The following is a 23108-nucleotide window of genomic DNA, read 5'->3' on the forward strand; positions in this document are numbered from 1 at the left end:
TAGCAATCTCACCTCTGAATCAGAAGGTTGTGGGTTCAAGTCCCACACCAGGGACTTCAGCACTAAAAAAATCTAGGCTGACACTCCAGTGCATTGCTGAGGGAGTGCTGCACTGTTGGAGGTGCCATCTTTCCGATGAGACGTTAAACCAAGAGAACATAAAACATCGTATCGCACTATTTCGAAGAAGAGCGGGAAGTTATCCCTGGTGTCCTAGCTAATATCTATCCCTCAATCAACATAACAAAACATACTTCATTGACTGTAAAGCACTTTCAGATGTTCAGTGATTGTGAAAGGTGCTATATAAATCCAAGTCTTTCTTTCGTTTATTACACACCATACAATCACTCTAATAAAAGACACATAGGCTGCAATTCTCCTTCACGATCCTGCCTGCCATTGAACATAAGAACATAAGAATTAGGAACAGGAGTCGGCCATCTAGCCCCTCGAGCCTGCTCCGCCATTCAACAAGATCATGGCTGATCTGGCCGTGGACTCAGCTCCACTTACCCGCCTGCTCCCCATAACCCCATTCCCTTATTGGTTAAAAATCTATCAATCTGTGATTTGAATACATTCAATGAGCTAGTCTCAACTGCTTCCTTGGGCAGAGAATTCCACAGATTCACAACCCTCTGGGTGAAGAAATTACTTCTCAACTCGGTTTTAAATTGGCTCCCCCGTATTTTGAGGCTGTGCCCCCTAGTTCTAGTCTCCCCGACCAGTGGAAATAACCTCTCTGCCTCTATCTTGTCTATCCCTTTCATTATTTTAAATGTTTCTATAAGATCACCCCTCATCCTTCTGAACTCCAACGAGTAAAGACCCCGTCTACTCAATCTATCATCATAAGGTATCATCTCCGGAATCAGCCTAGTGAATCGTCTCTGTACCCCCTCCAAAGCTAGTATATCCTTCCTTAAGTAAGGTAACCAAAACTGCACACAGTACTCCAGGTGCGGCCTCACCAATACCCTATACAGTTGCAGCAGGACCTCCCTGCTTTTGTACTCCATCCCTCTCGCAATGAAGGCCAACATTCCATTCGCCTTCCTGATTACCTGCTGCACCTGCAAACTAACTTTTTGGGATTCATGCACAAGGACCCCCCAGGTCCCTCTGCACCGCAGCATGTTGTAATTTCTCCCCATTCAAATAATATTCCCTTTTACTGTTTTTTTTTCCAAGGTGGATGACCTCACATTTTCCGACATTGTATTCCATCTGCCAAACCTTCGCCCATTCGCTTAACCTATCTAAATCTCTTTGCAGCCTCTCTGTGTCCTCTACACAACCCGCTCTCCCACTAATCTTTGTGTCATCTGCAAATTTTGTTACACTACACCCTGTTCCCTCTTCCAGGTCATCTATGTATATTGTAAACAGTTGTGGTCCCAGCACCGATCCCTGTGGCACACCACTAACCACCGATTGCCAACCTGAAAAGGACCCATTTATCCCGACTCTCTGCTTTCTGTTAGCCAGCCAATTCTCTATCCATGCTAATACATTTCCTCTGACTCCGCGTACCTTTATCTTCTGCAGTAACCTTTTGTGTGGCACCTTATCGAATGCCTTTTGGAAATCTAAATACACCACATCCATCGGTACACCTCTATCCACCATGCTCGATATATCCTCAAAGAATTCCAGTAAATTAGTAAAACATGATTTCCCTTTCATGAATCCATGTTGCGTCTGCTTGATTGCACTATTCCCATCTAGATGTCCCGCTATTTCTTCCTTAATGATAGCTTCAAGCATTTTCCCCACTACAGATGTTAAACTAACCGGCCTATAGTTACCTGCCTTTTGTCTGCCCCCTTTTTTAAACAGAGGCATTACATTAGCTGCTTTCCAATCCGCTGGTACCTCCCCAGAGTCCATAGAATTTTGGGTGGGATTGCTTGTGGGCAATGAGTTTGGGCAGTCAGGCCCACACTGCCTGACAGGAATGTCCCTCCCCAAACTTGCTTGGGCTGTCACAGACTGCTCTTCTTTGAAAAGTGCTGTGGGATCTGTTACATCCTCCTGAGAGGGAAGACAGGGCGTCGGACCTCCGTCAGTGCAGCACAGAAATGCCAGCCCAAATTATATGCTCACGACTCTGGTGTTGGATTTGAACCCACAGCTATCTGACTCAGAGGTGAGAGTGCTAACACTGAGCCAAGGCTCACACCATAACTGTTATAAAATCTGCAGTGGAAACATGATGGGGGGGAAAAGTACGGTCGGAGGCTTCCTTCGTACAAACGCCTCCAACCCGAAAAAAATCTACGAAAGTATCTGGTGGTCCTGGAGGAACGTAGGATTCCGGTCTGAGGCCTAGATTCGCTGCACAGTGCACGGGGAGATGTCTTTCACGTAGGTACGTACATGCTGGAGTCACGTGGGCCTGAACCACCAATCATATGCAGTATTCTCATTGGTAAAAATGGGAACTCCGTTTGTACGATGAGAAAATGAGAAAAAAGCCCAAAACATCAAAAACAGCATAATAAGTAAATAAAATACCTCACATATTTAAAATGAATTGAGATTAATTGTATTAAATGTTTTAGAAAAAAAAAATCTTTTAGAATTTTTTTAATGGCCCAGAAATCGCTGCCTCCCCAGGTCCGTACGGAGTGTGTACGGACCCAGGTCATAGGCGATCCCTCGAACGAGGGTGACTTACTTCTACACCAAAAGAGATGAGTTCACAGATGTTTCAATGAAGGTCCCGATATTCCAGTCCTGAACTCCGGAGGAGGAAGATGCCTGCGTGTGGATTTTTTTTTAACGTGTGGTGACCGTTGCACATCAGCCACCACACAGGCTTGACAGAGCTAGGCCTTTATCCAGAGGCAAGGGTAAACCAGGACGACTGGAGACCTGCTCTGCTGCACGGAACTAATGTGCACACATATCGCAGTGTGGGCTGGCCCATGCTGCCCCTGGCCCCTTTGCTCCTCTGGGCCCCGTACCCTCATCTGCCACATCTCTGCCACGATCTCCCGCCGCTCCTCCACCACAAACACTTGCCGAGCCTCCGTCAAGATGTTTCACTGCTCCTCCGCCACAAAACATTCGCCGCATCTCCGTCACTCTAACTTACGGAGTTCCTATTATTATGAATGAGAAAATACTTTACCTTTAGCTGCCCAAAGCCATGTGGCTGCAGCTCCAGCCCTGCAGCCGTCCTGACGTGCACGCGCTGCGACACGCAGTCAGTGGAGGCCTTAGGACTGGGAACTCTCGTGGGCGCAGCAGGTGCGCATCTTTTTTACCTTTTTTAGTTGTTCGCCCACGGCAAGTAGCCGAGCGGCATTTCTAGGCCAATGTGTTATAATAGGGTTAAAAATAAACTTACCTTAATGGACAGGGTTTTTAATATAAAAATGAGTGTTTAAATTTAATTTTTATATGTTTTAAAAGTGTCATGCTGATAATAATAGACTATGTGCCTGCTTTCACCAGGCGTAAAAGTTTGAAGGACATTTGCTGGGCATGAGTTGGGCAAATAGCCCAATCTCTCCCGCGCGGATGTCCTTCTCCCAGGGATGCAGAGGAGCTGTACGGAGAAATCTTGACAGATTGGAAAAGCTGTTTTTTGGCTCATGCGCATCGCGCCCTGAAAACCGGCTTTTGTGAGGCCTCGACGGGTCCGTGCGCACTTCATACAGACCCAGCGAGGCCACAATTTCTAGCCCATTGGACTCTTCATTAGTGATTTGCAAGGGAGCTCTCCAAGGTGCTGCAACATAGGGCTTTGCTCGAGCCTGCACTAATATCCTTGGTCCTGCCTAACTGTGCCTGTAATTAAACTGCTCTCCACTCCTAGTGTGAGGTTTCACAAGAGGCTCTAAATTTCCAGCCCAGCTGAATATTAATACCACAGCTCCTTGGCTGGAAATACAAATATATCTGTTGGCTCAGTGGCAACACTATGTACAAATGTACCACCAATGTTTGCCTTCAACATTTCAATTATCATCTTCGGGATTTCATGTACATGGGTTCAAGTCCCACTCCCGTGACTTGTGTACATAATCCGGGATGAACTCCAGTACAGTATTGAGGGAGTGCTACACTGTCAGAGGTGCTGTCTTTCAGATGAGAACTTAACCGGAGGCCGTGACTGCTCTCTCAGGTAAAAGATTCCATAGCACTATTTGAAAAAGAGCAAGGGAGTTCTCCCCGGTGTCCTGGCCAATATGTATCCCTCAACCAACATCACTAAAATAGATTATCCGGTCATGATCACATTGCTGGTTGTGGGACCTTGTTGTGGTCAAATTGGCTGCCATGTTTCCTACATTACAACAGTGACTACACTTCAAAATAACTTAATTGGCTGTAAAGCACCTTGGAGCATTCAGAGGTTAAAAAAAAAGTGCTGTCTAAATGCAATTTGTTCTTTTAGTAGTTCTGGTTTGGGCATATATACCAGAATCAGGCAGATCTGCAGCATGCTAAGGTAATATCAATGATTGATCAGCTAGCCTGGTCCACCAATTGTTCCTGGAAGGGTTGACCCATTACTCGGCTTCTTTCCACTCAGTTCCAGATAAACCTGCAAGCCAACAAATTAATGGATAGGTTGATGCTAGCAGAACAAGTAGCAGGAACCAACACACATTGTATTTGTAGCATCCATAACATGGAGAAACATCCTTCACAGAAGCACGAGGGATCAACTGTGTGCCAAGCCAAAGTAGGAGGTACTAGGAGAGGTGATCAAAGGATTGATCAAAAAAGGCAGCTTTTAAGGAGGGTCTTTAAGGAGGAGATGAAGGTGGGGAGGCAGAAAGAGTTAAAGAGGTACTTCCAGAGTGTGCTGGTGCAGCCGTGAGTGGTTGAGCAAAAGGAAAGGGGGAGAGCAAAAGAGGCCAACATCAGAGAAATAGAGATTTCCGGGTTGATGGGGAAGTAGCATTGAAGGGTGTTGGCGATAGAGAGACGAATGAGACTGTGGACAGATTTAAACACAAGGATGCAAGTTGTAAATTCGAGGTGTGTGGGGCCAATATAGGTCAACGAAGACAGGAATGTTGGGTAGAATACAGGCAGCAGAGTTCTTGATGATCTGCAATTAACAGAGGATACGAGACTGGGCAGGAATAGTCAAAGCTACAGGTGATAAATGCATCGATAAAGGGTTCAGTGACAGATGGGCTGAGCTTGGGGAGTGGCAGGTGATGGTACAGAAGTGGAAGTAGGCTATTTTTGTGATAGGAACATAGGAACAGAAGTAGGCCATTCAGCCCCTTGAGTCTGCTCCACCATTAAATGAGACCATGGCTGATGGAGTAATATCGGAAGCCAAGCTTGTGATTCAATAGGATACAGAGGCTCTGAACAATCTGGTTCAGCCTGAAACAGTAGCTGGAGAGGGAGATGAAATCAGTGGCAAAGGTACAGAGTTTGTAATGAGGGCCAAAGACCAATGGCTTCAATCTCCCGAATGTTTAGAATATTGCAGCATACCCAAGATTGGTCAGACAATCTCTCAATGTGTTGACATCAAATTAATGAGCATTCAGAAATGCATGGGTTAATCAAAGACATGCAGCATGGATTTGTTAAAGGCAAATTAAAGGAAACATTTAATAGGGGCCAAATTGTACAATTGGAGCTGTATGGTATAGCAATATCCTAAACATGGAAATTACATATCAGATAACAAGGGAATCATTATGGGGTTTCATCACCTTTTTAAAAATTCATTCTTGAGATATGGGCATCATTAGCAAGGCCAATGTTTATTGCACATCCCTCTGTTGTTACAACTGAGTGGTTTCCTAAGCCCACATCAGAGGACAATTAAGAGTCAACCACGTAGGTGTGGGACTGGAGTCACAAATGAGCCAGACTATGTAAGCTTCCTTCACTAATCATCATCATCATAGGCAGTCCCTTGGAATCGAGGAAGACTTGCTTCCACTCTTAAACTTAATCCTTAGGTGGCTGAACAGCACAATACGAGAACCACAGTTCCTGTCACAGGTCAGACAGATAGTCGTTGAGGGAAAGGGTGGGTGGGACAGGTTTGTCGCACGCTCTTTCCGCTGCCTGTGCTTGATTTCTGCATGTTTTCGGCGATGAAACGCGAGGTGCTCAGTACCCTCCCGGATGCACTTCCTCCACTTAGGGCGGTCTTTGGCCAGGGACTCCAGGTGTCAGTGGAGATGTGGCACTTTTTCAGGGAGGCTTTGAGGGTGTCCTTTTAATGTTTCCTCTGCTCACCTTTGGCTCGTTTGCCGTGAAGGAGTTCCGAGTAGAGCGCTTGCTTTTGGAGTCTCGTGTCTGGCATGCGAACATTGTGGCCTGGCCAGCGGAACTGATCAAATGTGGTCAGTGCTTCAATGCTGGGGATGTTGGCCTGGTCGAGGACGCTAATGTTGGTGCATCTGTCCTCCCAGGGGATTTGTAGGATCTTGCAGAGGCATCATTGGTGGTATTTCTCCAGCGACTTGAGGTGTCTACTGTACATGGTCCATGTCTCTGAGCCATACAGGAGGGCAGGTATTACTACAGCCCTGTAGACCATGAGCTTGGTGGCAGATTTGAGGGCCTGGTCTTCAAACACTATTTTCCTCAGGTGGCTGAAGATTGCACTGGTGCACTGGAGGCGGTGTTGAATCTCGTCGTCAATGTCTGCTCTTGTTGATAAGAGGCTCCCGAGGTATAGGAAATGGTCCACGGTATCCAGGGCTGCGCGTGGATCTTGATGACTGCGAGGCAGTGCTGTGCGATGAGGACAGGCTGGTGGAGGATCTTTGTCTTACGGATGTTTAGCGTAAGGCCCCTGCTTTCATACGCCTCAGTAAATACGTCAGCTATGTCCTGGAAGTCAGCCTCTGTATGTGCTCAGACGCAGGTGTCGTCCGCATACTGTAGCTCAACAACAGAGGTTGGAGTGGTCTTGGACCTGGCCTGGAGACGGTGAAGGTTGAACAGGTTCCCACTGGTTCTGTAGTTTAGTTCCACTCCAGCGGGGAGCTTGTTGACTGTGAGGTGGAGCATGGCAGCGAGGAAGATTGAGAAGAGGGTTGGGGCGATGACGCAGCCCTGTTTGACCCCGGTCGAGACATGGAATGGGTCTGTGATGGATCCGTTGGTAAGGATCACGGCCTGCATGTCGCCGTGGAGCAGGCAGATGATGGTGATGTACTTTTGGGGGCATCCAAAACGGAGGAGGACGCTCGATAGACCCTCGCGATTGACAGTGTCAAAGGCCTTTGTAAGGTCGAATAAGGCCATGTATAAGGGCTGGCGCTGTTCCCTGCATTTTTCCTGCAGCTGTCGCGCTGCAAAAATCAGACTGATAGAGAGACTATGTAAGGATGGCAAGCTTCCTTCCCTAAAGGACATTAGTAAATCAGTTGGGTATTTAGGACAATCCAACAGCTCACAGTCATTTTACTGATACCAGCTTCTTATTTCCAAGATTTTTAAAAAACTGACTTGAAATTCTCAAACAGCACGGAGGGATTTGAACTAATTTTAACTGGATTATTAATTTAAGCCTCTGAAGTACTGATCTAGTAATATAATCACTACATTACTGTACCCAGTCTTGTCTTACACAGCCTCGACTTAGTCTCAAAAATTCTTGTAGGCTTCCCCATGAATCAGATGCTTGGGCATGTATCAGCAGACCGAGAGAGACAGATTGCTGAGGTTTATGATCTTCTTTGATAAGAAATGTTTTTTCGCATTTTGTTCCCATTATTCTCCTCAAATGGGAAGAGTGCCAAATGCAATCCTTTTGTAGCTCAAACAGTGGCTAAAAGTAAAGAGAGAGGCTGCTTCAATAAAATCACTACAGATGCACTTGTTGACTTTAATGTTGTGTGGCGGCCTCCTGGAGTGAGATGTGACTGAACAGCAAGGGGGCCTAGTGCACCATTGAGCCTGTTCAATAGGGGGTATGCTTCAGAGTGAAGTGCCATGCCCTTTAGTGTGCGCTCGATGAAGCAGTTTCTGATACAGGACTAAGGCAGCAACAATGCAACCTGTAATTTGGGAAATGGAGCGTCTTCAGATAGGTAACCCGGTTTACAGCATGCTCCAATTGCACAGATTGAAAAACGAGCTCCTGTGTGTAGGGAAGTGAACACATCAACTGAGCCATTTTAACTCTTTCCCTCTCCCTCTCGCTGTCTCACTTTCAGCTAACTGGGTCCTTCCACTCTGTTTTTTAAACTCTTTGGAGTTCTCCAAACATCTGCACCTCTCCTGGTTTTCATCATCTCATATGGAAGTATTTTTTTTTATTATTCGTTCATAAGATGTGGACGGCGCTGGCAAGGCCAGCATTTATTGCCCATCCCTAATTGCCCCTTGAGAAGGTGGTGGTGAGCCGCCTTCTTGAACCGCTGCGGTCCATGTGGTGAAGGTACAGCACCGATAGAGACCATTCAGCCCATCATGTCTGTGTCGGCTCTTTGAAAGAGCTGTCCAATTTGTCACACTCTTCTGCTCTTTCCCCATCGCCCTGCAAATTTTTCCTTTTCAAGTATATATCCAGTTCCCTTCTGAAAGTTACTATTGAATCTCCCACCTTCCTTTCAGGCTGTGCATTCCAGATCACAACAACTGAACACACAGAGCTGGTTGAACCTTCTAAATGAAGTGGCGACAGGATTTGGTGAGAGTGGGAATTTGGTGCAGAGGAGGTAGGAGGTGCTGAGCACTTTAAACCAAGAGGCAACTGTAAATAATAAATATATGAATAATCAGATTAAAAGGCAATTTTAACTAAGGCGATAAAACTAAAATGAACTAAGACGATAATATTAAAATTAACGAAGCAGAGGTTACCAACACGAAAGGGATCCAAATTGCATCAAATAAAAATCTAGTATACATATATAATTGAATAATACATCGGGGATACTAAACTAAGAACATATATGTAATGGTAATGACACACCATGGATGAATAAAGAAATAAAGACAAATGTGAAAGGAAAGAAGCTCACACTAAGTCTCTCTTTTCTCTTAGGCAGTCTCTCGGAGTCGAGGATGACTACACTAAGTACACAGAGGATGACAAAAGCGAATATGAAAAGATTAGGGGAAAAAAGTCAGAAAAACAATTAGGAAGGAAAAGAGAGACTGCAAAATTAAATGATCAAGGAATATAAAAAGAAATAATAAAGTATTGTACAGACACATGAATAACAAAAGAAAAATCTGGATAGAGATAGGGCCATTAAGGGATACGCACGACAAACTCACAGGCAATGACAGCGAAATGGCAGAAAATTAAATAATTACTTTGCCTTGGCATTTATTAGGGAGACTACAAGCTGAGCAAGACAGTAGAAGAAGTGATCAAAAAATATATAAAGACATTTAAGATAGAAAGGGGGGAGATAATTGATAAACTAATCAAATTTAGACAGGATAAAAGCCCTGGTCTGAATGGATTGCATCCACGCGTATTAAAAGAAGTTAGGCAAGAGATAACAGAGGCACTGTTACAGATATATAAATTCATTAGAAAAGGGAGTAGTGCCAGATGACTGGCAGTTAGCTAATATGATTCATATTTTAAAAGGGAGATAAGGAACTATAGACCAATTAGTTTCACCTTGGGGGTAGGGAGATAATGGTATGCTTACTCAAAGATATAATAGAAAAACATCTCGAAACTGAAAATATAATAGAGTAGTCAGCATGGATTCCAAAAGGAAAGGTCACGCTTGGCCAACCTTATCGGATTCTTTGAGGATGAAACAGAAAGGGTAGGTAAGGGTAATGAAGTGGACATAATTTTGCCTACCTGGACGGATCCGGTGTGGACAGTGTCCATGGCAGGTCACGACCCCGCTGTTGGCTCCACCCCACTGTTGAAAATGAAATTACCTTAATGGGGCCTATTAAGCCCACCCAGCGCGTTGCCCAGGCCAATGAGATAGAACGGGTCTGGTGACATCATTCATGACGCGTTTTTAGCTGGAATTTTTAAAGGCACCATGGCCACATTACATTTGAAGTTTAATCTAACATAGTGCTGTCAGTGCACTGCAGTATTGGAGTGCTGCAAACACAGACAATGACTGCACAGAGGCAGAAGGCTGCACTCAGGCTCTCCGATGATTCCCTCCATATGCTTATGGAGGGAGTTACAACACGCGGGGAGGTCCTCTTCCCTTCCGATATGCAGAAGAGATCTCCCCAGGAGACCAAGACAGATTGCAGAGGAGGTCACAAGCAGGGATGTGGTCAGAAGGACCTGGGTGCAGTGCCACAAACATTTCAAGTATCTCATTAGATCAGGAAACATTAGTACAAAGTCACATTCAACCTCATCCTGCTGTGCCTCTCATCACATCCCCATGACTCTGCCTTCCTTACCCTACTCCTGCACATCCTTACTCACACCAACATATCTTGCACGTCTACCCATCCCTCTCTCTCAATCAATATTATCACATCCCCATCTCACTAGCCACCCCTCACAATCACCCTCATCTTAGTGCAATCATACCAACTAACAACACATGAGGGTAGCAATTTGGGTGTTTTATGCACTGTTTATGTAAAGTTTCTGTTAATGTGGTGGCAAACATAAAATTCTTTATTTTCAACACTGTCCGACCTTGGACAGATTTGTGTGCACCTTCCGAAGTGGCTTAGTAAATTGCAGTGAATGGTGAGACATAACGGTACCCCCCGCAATGGTGGTGAGTGTGAAAGGAACGGCTTGGTCATTGTGGGGATGCTTTATATTGTTGGTGTGGGGTGACGCCAACCTGGCACAGCATGTGACAGCGTAAAGTTGACTAAATATGGCCGTGATAAGCCCATCCCTGGCCTCCCAAGCAGCAATGTGGTCGGGCGCTGATGCCCTGTGTCCTGTGCAGCATCAGGTGATTGCGAAGAAGGTTGGTGTTATTGTTGGTACTGCTGGTGTGCCTGGCGATGCTGGTGTTGGGGCTGATCGTGGTGGGATTCTGAGGGCCAATGTGAGACAGTGAGACAGTATAAACAGCACCCATACTGATGGAATAGATGGCAGGTGAAATACAGATGACAAAAGCGATCTGTCAATGGTGAGAGAGTTCTTCCAATGAGGTGACACTGGATGGAGACTTTGCTGGAAACAGCTGCAGAATCTGTGCTGGAAATGGACTGGGCAACACCTCCCTTGTCTTTCGGATGAGACATTAAACTGAGGTCCCGTCTGCTCTCAGGTGGGCATAAAAAATCCCAAGGCACTATTTTTCGAAGAAGAGCTGGGGAGTTATCCCCGGTGTTCTGGCCAATATTTATCCCTCAACCAACATCACTAAAACAGATTATCTGATTATCATCGCATTGTTGTTTGTGGGAGCTTGCTGTGCACAAATTGGCTGCCGTGTTTCCTACATTACAACAGTGACCACGCTTCTAAAAAGTAATTAATTGGCTGCAAAACGCTTTGGGACGTCCGGTTGTCGTGAAAGGTGCTATATAAAGGCATGTCTTTCTTTCTCCTTGTCAGGCCTCACCGGTGATGAAGATAACTTGTTGAAGATACCTCCACGTCTTGACAATTGTTGCTCAGTACCAGCAACCAGTTCCATTTTAAGTAAGTAAAACAATAATAATAATACAAAATATAAACGTTTAATTGTATAACTAATTTTTATACTGAAAAACCACCTGCAGGGGGTGTGTGGAATTTGTATAACATGGGAAAGAGGCCTCAGAAGCAGAAAGGGTGTTAGCCCCTGGTCTAGACTGCACTCCCCCAAGGTGTCGCCACCCTCACTGGTATTCAGTGCTGAAAACTGATCTGAGAATGCACACCCCAGGGGATTCCTGCACTGCCTGCCTCTTCCTACCCTGCTGGACGGCCACCCACTGACTATCCTCCTGAACTGACTGTAGTGGTGGGGTGACCACCTCCTGGAACGTGCGCTCCAGGAAATTCTCAGCCCCCCCGTCTGCCCTACAGTGACTCCAGCCACTCCTCAAGCTCAGAAACCCTGAGCTCAAGCTCGAGCGGCTGGAGGAACTCACTGCACACGTGGTTATCCAGGACACATAAAGCCTCCTGGAGTTCCCACATGCCACAGGAAATGCAGCCAACGGATAGCAGCTGTCCCATCATTTTACTTAGAAGTCTAACTGGTTACGTTATATAGTTTTACACAGTATTTACAGCACAGAAACAGTGCATTCGTCCCAACAGGTCCATGCTAGCATTAATACAAAATGTTATGTATTAATGCTTGGGGGTCACCAGACACCAGAGGGTGCCACGGTTGGAGGTCATCAGGCTGTACACATGTGGCATGTGTGCTTGGTCATCTGTATATAAGCTGTGTGCCTTTGTCAGGCTGGCACTCTTGGGCTGGACTAAAGCTGGATGAGGTTGCACCTGAGTGAGTTTACAGTAACCAGACTCTTGAGTCATTACAATTGGCGACGAGGTAATTTAAGAACCTTTGCAAGCACAATGGGCACTGTTGGAATCCTGGAGAGATTCGTGGATGGCGAGGATTGGACAGATTTTGTCGACCGCCTGGATCAGTATTTTGTGGCCAACGGCATGGAGGTAGAGGCCTACACAGTTAAGCACAGGGCAGTTCTGGTGTACATTGGTGGGTAACCATCTGAAGCCAAAAGAGGGGATCAGCTTTTCACGCTACCATCTCTACACGCATGCTTGTGCTGACGGCCAGGATGTGTCGGGATTTGTCACCGTCCTGCGACGTCTTGCTGAGCCATGTAAGTTCGGGAACATGCTGGAAGACATGCTGCGTGATGACTTCGTGATCGGCATCAACCATGATGCGATCCTCAGGAAGCTGTTGGCTGCGGAGACACTGGATTTGAAAAAGGCCATCACGACTGCCCAGGCATGCATGACGATGAATGATAATTTGAGGCCGATACCATCGACAAGTCGGAGTTCCACGGCAAGTACTGTAAGCAAGATGGCGTCGTCTTCGGGCAGAGCTGCTTTCGCAAAACCTGCCGCTGCTCAGAGCCCGCCAACTGGTTCGAACCAGTTGCTTGTTCATTAGACCCAAAGGGTCACCGATTCAAAACATTAACTCTGCTTCCTCTCCACTGATGCTGCCTGACCTGCTGAGATTTCCAGCATTTTCTGTTTTTATTCCATGCTAGCATTTATGCCCTACATGAGTCTCCTCCAACTCTTCTTCATCTAACCCCATCAACATATCCTTCTATTCTTTTCTCCCTTATATGTTTATCTAGCTTCCCTTAAATGCATCTATGCTAGTCGCCTCGACCACTCCTTGTGGTAGTGAGTTCCACATTCTCACAACTCTCTGGGTGAAGCTGCTTCTCCTGAATTGCTTATTGAATTTATTAGTGACTATCTTATATTTATGCTCTAGTTCTGGTCTCCTCCACAATTGGAAATATCTTCTCTATCTCTACCCTATCAAACCCTTTCATAATTTCAAAGACCGCTATCAGGTCACCCCTCAGTCTCCTCTTTTCTAGAGTTTAAAGATCCCCAGCCTGTTCAATCTTTCCTGATGCGTATAATCTCTCAGTTCTGGTATCATGCTCGTAAATCCGTTTTGCACTTTCTCCAGTGCCTCTGTATCCTTTTTATAATTAACATCATCATAGGCAGTCCCTTGGAATCGAGGAAGACTTGCTTCCACTCTTAAAATGACTCCTTAGGTGGCTGAGCAGCACAATACGAGAACCACAATCCCTGTCACAGATGGGACAGATAGTCGTTGAGGGAAGGGGTGGGTGGGACAGGTTTGCCGCACACTCTTTTTGCTGCCTGCGCTTGATTTCTGCACGCTCTCTGCGATGAGACTCGAGGTGCTCAACACCCTCCCGGATGCACTTCCTCCACTTAGGGCGGTCTTTGGCCAGGGACTCCCAGGTGTCAGTGGGGATGGTGCACTTTTTCAGGGAGGCTTTGAGGGTGTCCTTATAACGTTTCCTCTGCCCATCTTTGGCTCATTTGCCGTGAAGGAGTTCCGAGTAGAGCGCTTGATTTGGGAGTCTCGTGACTGGCATACGAACAATGTGGCCTGCCCAGCGGAGCTGATCAAGTGTGGTCAGTGCTTCAATGATGCGGATGTTGGCCTGGTCGAGGACACTAATGTTGGTGCGTCTGTCCTCCCAGGGGATTTGTAGGATCTTGCAGAGGCATCGTTGGTGGTATTTCTCCAGCGACTTGAGGTGTCTACTGTACATGGTCCATGTCTCTGAGCCATACAGGAGGGCGGCTATTACTACAACCCTGTAGACCATGAGCTTGGTGGCAATTTTGAGGGCCTGGTCTTCAAAAACTAATTTCCTCTTTATAATATGGAGACCGGAACTGTTCACAGCACTCCAAGTGTGGTCTAACCAAAGTTCAATACAAGTTTAACAATTCTACAATTCTATCCCTATAGCAATGAACCCCAGTGCGTTGTTTGCGTTTTTAAGGCCTTATCCAGTGTTGCTATTTTTATGTGATATGTGAATCTGCATCCAAGATCCCCTGTTCCTCTACCCCATTTAGACACTTATTTTCCAAGGAGTGGGTGATCTCCTTAATCTTTGTACTAAAATGTATCACCTCACACTTATCTATATTAAAATTAATTTGTCAATTACACGTCTATTCTGCAAGTTAATTAATGTCTTCCTGCATTTTGTCACAGTCCTCCTCTGTATTAACTACCGCCCCCCACCCCCACACCTCCCCCCCCCCAACACACACAATTTGGTGTCTTCTGCAAATTTTGAAATTTTACTTCTGATCCCCAAGTCCCAATCGTTTAAGTAAATGGTGAACAACAGTGATCCCAGCACCGATCCTTGTAGAAATGCACTTCCCACCTTTTGCCAGTCTGAGTAACTACCTTTTACCCCTACTCTCTGTTTCCCAGCTTACGATCCTTTCTGCTACTTGTCCCCTGATTCCGCAAGTTCTAAGCTTAGTCGCAAGTCTACTCGGCGGTACTTTATCGAAGGCCTTTGGAAAATCCAAATATATTGGCCGGAATTTTCTGGGCAGTTAATGGGTGCAATCGGAGGCAGGTCGGGTGGGAAAGTGGTTATTTTTGACAGCGGATTGTGAACCCGCTGTCATCTCACTTTCACATGCCTTTCCCCCAGGCGCGTCTTTCATGGCGGAGCCGACCCAACCGGCAGCGGCGGGTAATCTAATTGAGATGATCCCGGAGTTTCATCTCTCCGCATGCCGGGCTCCCTCCTGACGGCATGCATGCTTAACAAGCCCTTGTCCCAAGATAACTGATACAGAGGTACAAGTGGAAGTTTTTATTTATTTATTCAATCACGGGACACGGGCATCGCTGGCAAGGCCGGCATTTATTGCCCAACTGTAATTGCCTTTGAGAAGGTGGTAGTGAACGGCCTTCTTCAACCGCTGCAGTCCATGTGGCGAAAGTGCTCCCACAGTGTTGTTGGGGAGGGAGTTGCAGGATTTTGTCCCAGTGACGCTGAAGGAATGGCGATGTATGCCTAAGTCAGGATAATGTGTAATTTGGAGGGGAACTTGCAGGTGATGTTGTTCCCATGCGTCTCCAGGTGGTGGAGGTCGCGGGTTTGGGAGGTGCTGCCGGAGAAGCCTTGGCGTGACTGCAGTGTGTATCATCCTGTAGATGGTACACACTGCAGCCACAGTGTGCCGGTGGTGGAGGGAGTGAGTGTTGGAGGTGGGGGCTGGGATTGTCCTACTGGGCCTCCATCCTTGAAGAGAAAAATCTTCCCCAATAGTCTCAATGTCTGGGCATCTCTTCAAAAAGAAGTTTTACAGCTGGTTTCTGGTGACATGGAAATATGAGGATTTCCCCAACAAACGCAGCGATAAATGGGTCACAGCAGCTTTGAAAAGACACCAGGTGCCTCTTGCTGGTATATTTAAGCTGATGCCTAGTGCCTCCCTCTGTGGGTGGCAGGGGTTGAAAATCCGTCATTAAAGAGAAGGACCTGCTCAGCACTATGTAATGATTATACCCTGTTCACTGGTTCATGTGTAGTGTCCTATTTTTAGAGTTCAGCCTGATTAACCCCAGGATTGCATCAGTAGCTGTACCACATGCTGAAAGAATTCAGTAGTAACTGATATGTAAAGGGATTGGCTTGTCAAGTGGAGCCTGGACTGGAGGAAACCAAAAATGCAAGTTCAATCCTACATCATGTTTCCAATTTAATGAGACAGACATGACATGCATTGGCATTTGGTTGTAACTCAAAGCGTCTCATAACATACATGAAGCAGCGTGGCACCATGACCCTGCCTATCAATCTTGTTATGTGGCAGTAAAACAGCTGAGGATTTCCAACTCAATACAGACGTCATCCCTCTCCCTGTCACATCATTAACACATACAGAACTCAACAGCTGTCACACGGAGAGGGAGTGTCATCATCAGAACCTGATTCCAAAGCGAGCTCTCATCATTAGAACCTCTTCCACAGATGAACTGTCTCCCCCTGAGAAAGTAACAGTGTAAAGGGCAAAAAAGGGGGAGGAATATCTGAAACATGTACAAGGGAACTTTCTTGATCAGTACCTTTCTGGCCCAACGAGAAAGGGAAGCAGTGCGCAATCTTGTTCTGGGGAATGAAGGGCAAGTGGTTCATATTTCAGTGAGGGATCATTTGGGAAAGAATGATCACAATCATTCCCTAGATGTTAGAATGGTTCCCACGGATTGCAAGGTGGCATGCATAACCCCACTATTTAAGAAAGGAGAGAGAGAGAAAACAGGGAACTAATTGAGGTAGAAGATCAGCCATGATCTCATTGAATGGCGGAGCAGGCTCGAGGGGCTGAATGGCCTACTCCTGCTCCTGTTTCTTATGTTCTAACCATTCTCTGAGTAAAGGATTTGCTTCTGAATTCCTTATCGGATTTATTAGTGACTATTTTATGTTTATGGCCCCTAGTTTTGGACTAGCACTCCGCGCCCCCCCCCCCCCACGAGTTAATGCAGTTGGGTTATTCCGTCAGTCCCTCGCTTCCAGGCCACAGGCTCAAACTCAAATTCTCTTTTAAGGCCCCTAGTAGGATTTGAAACTGTTCGGCTCGAATGAATCTGCATAATTAAAGAGAGAAAAAAAAGCAAAGGCAACGGAACAATTGGAGTTTATTGCTGTGCTGTGTCACGAAGTGGAATGCTGGCGTATCTCAGCACAGTGGAGATGCTCCTGTAGGGGAGTTAAATTACCTTTAGCACTGACAATTAATGTGATGTGCCGAGAAGATAAATGAGCAGAAGTGATTTGGATTTGATTTGATGGGGTTTTGTTCGTTGTGGGTCTCTTGATTGAGGTTTTGTTTTTGACGCAATGAGGTCCGTTTTGACTTTTGGTCGGCTGCCCATTCCGGTGGTGAAGGGGCTCCACTGTGATTCTGAGACACCCTCCCCCCCGGCCTTATTTATATTCTACGGGGCCCCACGCAGGCTCCCCGATGCAGCTTGCTGGATTCGGCAAAGGGAAACGGGCCAGAGCTCCCGCCAGGAAGGTAAGTCGCGGGGTGGGATAGGAGGAGGCAGGGTCACGATTGGGAAGGGTGCGGTCACCCAGATTATTTCTGTGGTGCACCCCCTGCTCCTCCCAGGCCCACAGAAATAAATCAAGACTTACCTTTGGCGGCCTCTGCTGCTTCATGGCCCGTGGTACTGGTCGGAGTGTGCACTGCGCAGCCAACGACCAGTCCCAGTCATCAAGATCCACGGTGCAGCCCTGGACAACGTGGACCACTTTCCATACCTTGGGAGCCTATTATCAACAAGAACAGACATCGCGATGAGGTTCAACACTGCCTCCAGTGCGCCAGCGCAACCTTCGGCCGCCTGAGGAAGAGAGTGTTCGAAGATCAGGCCCTCAAATCTGGCACTAATCTTATGGTCTACAAGGCTGTAGTGGTACCCGCCCTCTTGTAAACCTCAGAGACGTGGACCATATACAGTAGACACCTCAAATCACTGGAGAAATACCACCAGCATTGTTTCCACAGGATCCTGCAAATCCCCTGGGAGGACAAACGCACCAAACGTTAGTGTCCTCGATCAGGCCAACATCCCCAGCATCGAAGCACTGACCACACTCAACCAGCTCCGTTGGGCGGGCCACATTGTTCGCATGCCTGACACAACACTCCCAAAGCAAGTGCTCTACTCGGAACTCCTACATGGCAAGCGAGCACAAGGTGGGCAGAGGAAACATTTCAAGGACACCCTCAAAGCCTCCTTGATAAAATGCAACATCCCCACCGACACCTGGGAGTCCCTGGCCAAAGATCGCCCTAAGTGAAGGAAGAGCATCCGGGAGGGTGCTGAGCACCTCGAGCCTCGTCGCCAAGAGCATGCAGAAAAGAAGCACAGGCAGCGGAAGGAGCGTGCGGCAAACCAGACTCCTCGCCCACCCTTTCCTTGAATGACTATCTATCCTACCTGTGACAGAGATTGTAATTCCCATATTGGACTGTTCAGTCACCTAAGAACTCACTTTTAGAGTGGAAGCAAGTCTTCCTTGATTTCGAGGGACTGCCTGTGATGATGAAAATGGTAATTGGGGTGCTATTTATGTCATAGGACCCCACTTTCTATAATAAAAGGGGTCTATTGCCTGAAACAATTATTTTGCTTCGGTCTTCACAGTGGAAGACACAAAAACCATGCCAAAAATTGCTGGTCACGGGAATGTGGGAAGGGAGGACCTTGAGACAATCACTATCACGAGGGGGGTAGTGCTGGACAGGCTAATGGGACTCAAGGTAGACAAGTCCCCTAGTCCTGATGAAATGCATCCCAGGGTATTAAAAGAGATGGCGGAAGTTATAGCAGATGCATTCGTTATAATCTCCCAAAATTCTCTGGACTCTGGGGAGGTACCAGTGGATTGGAAAGCAGCTAATGTAACGCCTCTGTTTAAAAAAGGGGGCAGACAAAAGGCAGGTAACTATAGGCCGGTTAGTTTAACATCTGTAGTGGGGAAAATACTTGAAACTATCATTAAGGAAGAAATAACGGGACATCTAGATAGGTATAGTGCAATCAAGCAGACGCAGCATGGATTCATGAAGGGGAAATCATGTTTAACTAATTTACTGGAATTCTTTGAGGATATAACGAGCATGGTGGATAGAGGTGTACCGATGGATGTGGTGTATTTAGATTTCCAAAAGGCATTCGATAAGGTGCCACACAAAAGGTTACTGCAGAAGATAGAGGTACGCGGAGTCAGAGGAAATGTATTAGCATGGATAGAGAATTGGCTGGCGAACAGAAAGCAGAGAGTTGGGATAAATGGGTCCTTTTCCGGTTGGAAATCAGTGGTTAGTGGTGTGCCACAGGGATCGGTGCTGGGACCACAACTGTTTACAATATACATAGATGACCTGGAAGAGGGGACAGAGTGTAGTGTAATAAAATTTGCAGATGACACAAAGATTAGTGGGAAAGCGGGTTGTGTAGAGGACACAGAGAGGCTGCAAAGAGATTTGGATAGGTTGAGCAAATGGGCGAAGGTTTGGCAGATGGAATACAATGTCGGAAAGTGTGAGGTCATCCACCTTGGGGAAAAAAACAGTAAAAGGGAATATTATTTGAATGGGGAGAAATTACAACATGCTGAGATGCAGAGGGACCTGGGGGTTCTATGAATCCCAAAAAGTTAGTTTGTAGGTGCAGCAGGTAATCAGGAAGGCAAATGGAATGTTGGCCTTCATTGCGAGAGGGATGGAGTACAAAAGCAGGGAGGTCCTGCTGCAACTGTATAGGGTATTGGTAAGGCCGCACCTGGAGTACTGCGTGCAGTTTTGGTCACCTTACTTAAGGAAGGATATACTGGCTTTGGAGGGGGTACAGAGACGATTCACTAGGCTGATTCCGGAGATGAGGGGGTTACCTTATGATGATAGATTGAGTAGACTGGGTCTTTACTTGTTGGAGTTCAGAAGGATGAGGGGTGATCTTATAGAAACATTTAAAATCATGAAAGCGATAGACAAGATAGAGGCAGAGAGGTTGTATCCACTGGTCGGGGAGGCTAGAACTAGGGGGCACAGCCTCAAAATACGGAGGAGCCAATTTAAAACCGAGTTGAGAAGGAATTTCTTCTTCCAGAGGGTTGTGAATCTGTGGAATTCTCTGCCCAAGGAAGCAGTTGAGGCTAGCTCATTGAATGTATTCAAGTCACAGATAGATAGATTTATAACCAATAAGGGAATTAAGGGTTACGGGGAGAGGGCGTGTAAGTGGAGCTGAGTCCACGGCCAGGTCAGCCATGATCTGTTTGAATGGCGGAGCAGGCTCGAGGGACTAGATGGCCTACTTCTGTTCCTAATTCTTATGTTCTTATGTTCTTATGTTCTTATGAATCAGGCAGGCGCTTTGGACACCTGGTGGTAGGCCCCTTTCAAAATGAATTCCGGTCACATCAAAATGGACGGGGCAGTGAGGCTGCCGACCACATTTTGACAACGTTAATGCCAAACAAGGGAAGCGAGAATCGAACCCACTAACTTCAAGCTCAATCTCGGACGTGTAAGGATATGGGCGCGACCTTGCATGGACAGGAATTCTGCTGCCTTCGGTCAATCTGGCCCAGGTTGAGCGAATGCACCGACTTCAGTAAATCCAGAAGACACTTAAAATAAACAGCGGGCCAGCCAGGATCTGACCGGAAAAGAAAATCCGGATAATGTTTCGGATGGTTTCACTGGAAGAGCTCGACCTGAAACCTTCTGATGGAGGTTGTCATCTGCTGTACTTTCATCGACCAGCTTTCCCGCCATTCTGCATCTTCCCATGACCGTGCCCCCTGGTCCCGACCAGCTTCTGAGGCTCAAACCATCGCAGTTTCCACCAGTAAAAGAAAAAAAAAGACTGGCATTTATATAGCGCCTTTCACAACCTCAGGAAGTCCCAAAGCACGTTACAGCCAACAGTGTAGTCACTGTTGTAATGTAGGAAACGCAGCAGCCAATTTGCGCACAGCAAGGTCGCACAAACAGCAATGAGATAATGAGCAGATAATCTGTTTTTCGTGATGTTGGTTGAGGGAACAAGAACTCCCCGGCTCTTCTTCGAAATAGTCGCCACAGGATCTTTTACATCCACTTGAGGGGGCAGAAGAAGCCTCAGTTTAACATCTCAGCTCACTCAGTACTGTACTGGGAATGTCAGCCTGGATTTTGTGCTCAAGTCTCTGGAGTGGAACTTGAACCCACAACCTTCTTGACTTAGAGGTGAGAGTGCTACCCACTGAGCCATGGCTGACACCTCACAGTGCCAGATCTGGTGGGTGGTGGGTTGGAGAGGGAAGGGTTGGGAGAGGGAAATTGCTGCAGTGCCTCTCCCCAGTTGGCTGAAGAGTTCCTTTTTTAATTTAAACGCTCCCGTTTCCTCTATTGCAGTTGGTCATTCTCTGTTCCTTTCACCCAGCACTGTTAAGGTGCACAATGATTGGACAAGGCACTTGTGCCTTATTATAATCCACCTTGACTGGAAGTGGCTTCTGATAGTAGGGGATTTGGTGGAACATAGGAACAGGAGTAGGCCATTCAGCCCCTCAAGCCTGTTCCACCATTCAATTCAATAATGACTTATCTGTGCCTTAACTCCATTCAGCAGCCTTGGTCCGTAACCCTTAGTACACTGTTCTAACAAAAATCTGTCACTCTCAGTTTTGCAATTTTCAATTGACCCCCAGCCTCAACAGCTTTTTGGGTAGAGAGTTTCAGATTTCCACTACCCTTTGTGACATCCCCCCTGAATGGCCTTAGCTCTAATCTTAAGATGTTGCCCCCTTGTTCTGGACTTCCCCACCAGAGGAAACAGTTTCTCTCTATCTACCCTATCAAATCCCTTAATCATCTTAAACAGCTCAAATTATATCATCTTTTAATCTTTTATACTCAAGGGGAATACAAGCTTATCTAAAACTCTGCTGTCCTGCACCAAGTCCCATTCACAAATCACCCCAGTGCTCGCTGACCTGCATTGGCTTCCAATGTCCCAATGCCTCCAAATTAAAATTCTCATCCTCATGATCAATCCCTCCATGACCTTGTTCTGCCCTACCTCTATAAGCTCCTATAGCCTTACAACCTCCCCACCCCGCACCCCACCCCACCGCTGCTTACTCTGCATTCATCCAACTCTGGCATTTTGAGCATCCCCAACTTCCTCCGCCCCATCACTGATGGCCATGCCTTCAGCAGTCTGGGCCCTGACCTCTGGAATTTGCTCCCTAAACCTCGCCGCCTCTTCATCTCTCTTTAAGACCCTCCTTAAGGCCTACCTCCTTAACCAAGCTGTTGGTCACCTTTTTTGCCAATCGGCATTTTATGGTTGAATACGCTCATGTGAAGCGCCTTGGGACATGTTTCTTCATTAAGGGTACTATATAAATGCAAGTTGGTGTTACTAATGTTGTTGTTGCTACTGTTGATGTTTTTGTTGCTGACTTGAGCTCCATCAGTGTAAATCTTGTCCAGGCTCTCTATCGAAACATTAAACCACCTTTTCCGATACTGACAGACTAGCTGTGTACCTCCAACATTTTCTGTCATTCTTTTTATTTCAGATTTATAGCATTCTTTACAACTCCACTGTCCTTTTCTTCTTCACGTAACTCATGAAAGTCACATGTGTCACTCCCTCTTTTTCAATAAAACGATAAACTTTACAAAGTCATGAGAAACGAGCAAAACTAATGAATTGCAAGTTTGCGACTGTACATTCTTAAAGTGACTTACTATTTGATCCTGAGCTGAGCTGAGCTTCTGACCCCGTAACCTTTCCCTCGCCAACACCGCCTACTTCAGCCTGCATGACATCGCCCGTCTCTGCCCCTGCCTCAGCTCATTTGCTGCTGAAACCCTCATCCATGCTTTCGTTACCTCCAGACTTGACTATTCCAATGCTCTCCTGGCCGGCCTCCCATTTTCCAGTTTCCATAAACTTGAGCTCATCTAAAACTCTGCTGTCTGTATCCTATCTTGCACCAAGTCCCGTTCAGCCATCGCCCCTGTGCTCGTTGATCTTATTTAGCTCTTGGTCCGGCAACACATCAAATTTAAAATTCTCATCCTTGTGTTCAACTCCCTCCAAGCCCTTGACCCTCCCTATCTCTGTAACCTCTTCTACCCC

The 23108-nt window shown here is 46.5% G+C and overlaps 1 protein-coding gene across 1 annotated transcript in view; it reads left to right on the forward strand.

The window, feature by feature from the left end:
• The window catches only part of LOC139232748 (dentin sialophosphoprotein-like), a 32158-nt gene extending 17103 nt beyond the window's left edge, over positions 1-15055 (forward strand). Inside the window, exons 4-5 of the mRNA XM_070863253.1 lie at positions 3146-3258; positions 14865-15055. Coding sequence (XP_070719354.1) covers positions 3146-3258; positions 14865-15055 — 304 coding nt within the window. The remainder of the gene's footprint in view (positions 1-3145; positions 3259-14864) is intronic.
• The last annotated feature ends 8053 nt before the right edge of the window (positions 15056-23108 follow it).

This window comes from Pristiophorus japonicus, chromosome 20 (assembly GCF_044704955.1).
Source record: "Pristiophorus japonicus isolate sPriJap1 chromosome 20, sPriJap1.hap1, whole genome shotgun sequence".
In the NCBI taxonomy this organism is placed as follows: Eukaryota; Metazoa; Chordata; class Chondrichthyes; family Pristiophoridae; genus Pristiophorus; species Pristiophorus japonicus.